Source organism: Lutra lutra, chromosome 3 (assembly GCF_902655055.1).
Source record: "Lutra lutra chromosome 3, mLutLut1.2, whole genome shotgun sequence".
In the NCBI taxonomy this organism is placed as follows: domain Eukaryota; kingdom Metazoa; phylum Chordata; class Mammalia; order Carnivora; family Mustelidae; genus Lutra; species Lutra lutra.
This window is the reverse complement of record NC_062280.1, coordinates 52,203,528-52,208,716: the sequence shown is the minus strand read 5'-3', so window position 1 is coordinate 52,208,716 and position 5,189 is coordinate 52,203,528. Positions and strand designations below refer to the sequence as shown.

Genomic DNA, 5,189 nt, shown 5'->3' with positions numbered 1-5,189 from the left:
CTAGGTATTTGGCTCTCATGATATCTATTCTTGTGGTTTGAGGACATATTTTGCTTATATCTGGCTTGCTTCTTGTGTTCGAGGTGCCGAGTCTACTGTTATGAATGAACATGAGTGCCTGCTCTTACTCCTCATATAATGTAATTTATTTTGTATAAAACCTTGTCCCCAAATAGCAAATATCTTTTCTATGTCTGATATGCTCTTCTGAAAAATGTCTGCTTATTATTTTCATAATACACGCAGATAGAAAACAAAAAGGAAAAGGCTTTTTTTTTAAAGACTTTATTTATTTAATTGATAGGCAGAGATCACAAGTAGGCAGAGAAGCAGGCAGAGAGAGAGGAGGAAGAAGGCTCCCTGCTGAGTAGAGAGCCTGATTTGGGGCTCGATCCCAGGACCCTGGGATCATGACCTGAGCCAAAGGCAGAGGCTTTAACCCACTGAGCCACCCAGGCAGGCACCTAGGAAAAGGCTTTTGACATTGAAAATGTCTGGTCCTACATTGAGACAATTCAGTCTATAGATCTAGTGACTACTGATGATAGCTGCCCATCAATATAAGTCTAGAATATTTTTGTAGAACTTACTATATGCCATAGGTATGTTTTCTAGAGAGAATAAACACGTTTCTTTCCGTGTATAACATGTATATTGTGAAGTGCTGAACATTTAACTTTTTGAAAATCAAACCTTTTTCCAGTGAAGTAGAAGAGGGCACTAGTTAAATAAATATAACAGTGAGTCTTTCTATGTACCAAAACTTTTTATTTGAAGTGAATATTTTATATCACCATCTATTTTTCTAGAAATTAAGTTTTTCTATTTCCACACTTTTTGAAAGATTTTTCTCCCCACATTTGTAAGATTTTCCTAGGAAACAGGTGAATAACAGGAGTAAAGCTGAGAGAAAAATATTCACTCAAAACACAAAATGGAAAGATAAATAAGTTTCTGCAGAAAAACTGTATCTAGCAGCCTAGCTGGATTCTCTTAGATTCCCTAATAATTTTATATATATGTGTATATATATATATATATATATATATATATATATATTTCCAGTAGGTTGTAGGTAATTTTCATCTAAATACTGCAAATAATTTTATTCAACAAAATCAGAGTGTGCAGGGTAGTAGGGAGATGAAGGAAACAGAACCACATTCCCAAAGATGAACTAACTGGTGGGAACAACTATTTTCCTCTTACTCACAATTTTGCACCTGGTTAGTAGATAATGCCCAAAGAAAAGAAAGTTATTTCTTGTAAGAATGTGATCCCCAAATCTAAAGGTTTGATGATATCACACCCCCACCGAACTGTGAGATTTGATCATTTTTACACTGGTTTCTAACTAAAACGGTAATACCGTTAATATCAATAAACACACTCAAATCCTCATAATGTTTCAATTGATATTTTAAGGCATTTTTTATAACTCCTACCATGTTGGACCTCACAAATATGCTGTATGATTCTATTTGGTTTTGTCACGTAAAGAAGGAACTATCTATCTCTACCCATTTCACTCAACTTCTACTAAACATACAACCCTATGCAAGTTAACATCCCTGGAAGTTGACCTCTGTTCTCTACCTTTTGCTCTTCTAAATTTCTACTACTTGCCTTTACAATTCATTATAGTATGGCTTTATAATGTCTTAAATTCTTCTGTAATTTTTTCACATATACATTGTTTTATTGTTAAGTATCACTCATTTTGACTAAGATAGACTGACTGTATAGTGAGATCTAAATAGGTTTTTTCCCAATCACCTAATAATACATTCTTCCAAAGAAGAAATTGTTGGGAGTAGAGCATTTCTCAAGGCTAATGAAATCATGAGAAACTAGAGCCATAAACCAGGTGAATTATAGATTATCTATATATCTATAGATATATTTCTATCTATTATAGATAGATAGAAATATAGATTTTCAGCTATGAAACTACACCTGAAATAAAAATAGCTATTTAGAAGGATCTAGGCTTACTGAAGCTCATATATAATCAACATCCAAAAACTGAAAACTCTTAACTGAAGGATAGTTCATTCTATGTTACGGTGGTCATGAAGTAGTAAGAAAAAATAAGGAAATCTCTCAATATGGAATAAATGATGTTTGGGGAGAGAAACAAGAGCGTTTAACAAGCAAAAAGAATGGAATTGAGAAAAGAAAGGAAAATGTCAAGACAGCTATTATGCTTTAACAGAAATGTAAATGTATTCTACCAAAAGTTTGGACTGAGCGTCAGGTTACTGGTTTCCGCCTTTTACAGTTGAAAGAAGAAAGGAAGTGAGTAAGGGAGAGGGGAAGGAGGAAGGTGAGCGGAAAAAAGAAATAGAAAAGGGAAATACAAAACAAAACACAACAACAGAAGAATTCTTCTGGAGCTTAAGAAACAATCTGACAAGTTTATAACATTTTCCTGAAGACTGTAGCAAAATCATAATGGCCTGAAGTCTCAGTCAGGCCCCTGAAACATCTGTAGCTTTGTTCGAAATGACTACGATACGATACATCAATTTATGGATAGTGGGGAGAGCTTGCCGCAGTTGGCCGGTGTTCTAGGTGATGGACATTGATGAGCCATAAAATGACTGATATACAGCCAACCGAGAAAAACACTGGAAGCACCTCCAAAAACTCATCTGCAACCAAGATTATAAGAGTGCCCACTCTGTCCCTCCTCCCACCCTTACGGGAGAGGCGATCTTGCCTCTGGCAACCATTCCCACACAAAGGCCTCAGAAGAGCATATCTTTCCCCTTACTACCTCCTCCCTTCCTTCGCCTCAAAAATCACTCTAAAACCTGCCTTATTCTATCTTCCAATGGCTTCCTTCCTCCTTTTCCTCTTTCCTTCCTCCCTCCTATTTCTACTTCCTTCTTTCCCTCCTTCCCCGCTTTCTTTCTTTCTAAAATCCATACTTAAACAAACAAACTAACTCCCAGATCATCCCTACTCCACCAGAAATCCGTCGCAGGGAAGACGGAATCAGACACATGTGGCGGGCCCGTGCATTCGCCCAGCACCATCTGGCACCTGCGATTCATCGCCACTTTCATCCGCCCAGAGGTGAGAGGGGCGGGAGGCAAGAGACACGCAGAGCTGGTGTGACCCAGTTCTTTGGAAACTTTCAGCTGATCGCAACCTCTCCTCCATCTGAAACTCTTTAATCATCCATCTAGCCAGAAAGGTACAGAAAGGTACAGACTTCTGCCTAGTATTTGGAGGTGAAAAAGAGGCGAAAAAAGAAAGGCAGGAGGAAGGAAGAGGTTCGCCCCTTTGCTTCCCCCACCTCCAAACCGCCGCGGGCGCGGAGCGGTGGCGCGGCCGGAAGGGGCCGCTGTTCGCTCAGAGCAGCCGCCCGGCCGCCGCCGCCGCCGCGCCTCCCCTCCCACGGCCCCGCTGGCCCAGCCTCGCCAAGTTCCAACAGCCCCCAGTCGAGCGAGCGCCGAGAACCAGCCCCGCCCTGGCAGGAGCAGACGGCGCAGACCAGCCAGGCTGCGGCGCGCGTCGGAAAGGCTCCTGGGGAAGTCCCACGACCCGGGGACTTGGGAAAGGAGAGAGCGAGCAGCCCCCGCGCGCGCCAAGTCTCCAAGTGAGCGCTCAGCTCCGGATCCGCGTCGGCCGCCTTCCCACCCCTCGGACCCGCGCCTCCCCGGGCGCCCGCCGGCTCCCGCGATGAACCCGGCGCTGGACAACCAGACCGATGTGGCAGGCCTGCTCCTGGCCAACAGCAGCGAGGCGCTGGAGCGCGCCGTGCGCTGCTGCACCCAGGCGTCGGTGGTGACCGACGACGGCTTCGCCGAGGGCGGCCCGGACGAGCGCAGCCTGTACATCATGCGCGTGGTGCAGATCGCGGTCATGTGCGTGCTCTCCCTGACCGTGGTCTTCGGCATCTTCTTCCTCGGCTGCAACCTCCTCATCAAGTCCGAGGGCATGATCAACTTCCTGGTGAAAGACCGGAGACCGTCTAAAGAGGTGGAAGCGGTGGTCGTGGGGCCCTACTGACCGGCCCTCCCGCCGCCGCGGCAGCCGCCCCAACGCCAACCTACTTAGCCTGCCGGGCCGCGCCCCCTCATCATCCGAGACCGGGCGAAGCAAACCTGTCGGAGTCAATCATTTCTCTCGACTTTTGCCTTTCGGGATGAAGCGACCCGTTTCTCGCTCGCCCTCTGAAAGTCCCCATTCCTGGCAGTAGGAGGAGAGGGCCCCGACTGGACTCAGCAGCAAGTGGCAAGAAGAGGGCAATTAGGGCGCAGAACTTTGGAAGCTGCCGCCGGCGTGGATGCGGGGAGACCGATCCGGCGACGGCCCTTCTCCACCCGCAGGTGGGCCACGCTCTCGGGGCAGGTGGAGCGGGCGGGCAGGGGAGAGACCCAGCGGCACCAATTGCCTGGTGGCCCGAAAAGTGACCGGTGTACACGCCACGCAACAGAACTAAGGCGGACACAGAAATCAGTGTCCGGATTCGCGCCCATTATCTCCCGCTCCTCCCAGCCCTGGCGCGAGAGACTATAAATACCTTTGATTGATTGTAACTGTGCTGTTTTAAGGGATTTTGTGTTTGTTTGCTTGAATACACATATTTGATAAGTCCTTTGCTGCCCTAGTGGCCTATTTGCCTGCCTGGGGTTAGAGTTTTGTTATCCTGGGAGAAGGGGTGGGGGGAGGGGAAAGCCTGCGAATGCTGAACGGGTGATTTGTTTCTTTTATTGCATTTCCAACTAGGGGGTGTTAGGGCGGGGGGTGGGGGGGAGGAGGCTGACGCCCTAATTAGCCCCGGGGCAAAGACTTGGAATAGAACTTGTAGCTCACGACTGCACGGTTTACGCCACAAAAGTGCTCTTGACGTTCATGACACCGGTTTGACTTTTTTTTTTTTTTCTTATTTAACATTTCCTTAATAAATGCAACATTTAAGTGTTTTGCTCCTGGCTTCCTGGTGGTCATTCTGAGCTCCGGGCAGAAGGGAACGCGTGGTCCTGAAGAGTTGGGTTACCGGCGGGGGGGGGGGGAATTCATTTTGGAGAGCTGCAGTTCAACTCGTGGATCTCATAGATTAGTGAGGGTGCGGGTGAGAAGGAGAGGCCTAGGGACTGGTGAGACGAGGCCAGGCCTCAGGCACAGGAGCCATGCTGGAGGCGGCATCCTTTGTTTTCTCTAACAGTTAATATTTT

At 46.4% G+C, this 5,189-nt stretch overlaps 1 protein-coding gene across 1 annotated transcript; it reads left to right on the top strand.

Moving 5' to 3' along the window:
* Positions 1-3,466: 3,466 nt before the first annotated feature.
* On the top strand, positions 3,467-4,656 carry RPRM (reprimo, TP53 dependent G2 arrest mediator homolog). Its single transcript, XM_047721803.1, has one exon. It carries the CDS (start codon positions 3,691-3,693, stop codon positions 4,018-4,020), a length of 330 nt encoding a protein of 109 aa, XP_047577759.1. The 5' UTR covers positions 3,467-3,690; the 3' UTR covers positions 4,021-4,656.
* Positions 4,657-5,189: the final 533 nt, after the last annotated feature.

Coding starts and splice junctions, on each gene's coding strand:
- RPRM (XM_047721803.1), top strand. CDS start 3,691: ATGAACCCGGCGCTGGACAACCAGACCGATGTGGCAGGCCTGCTCCTG.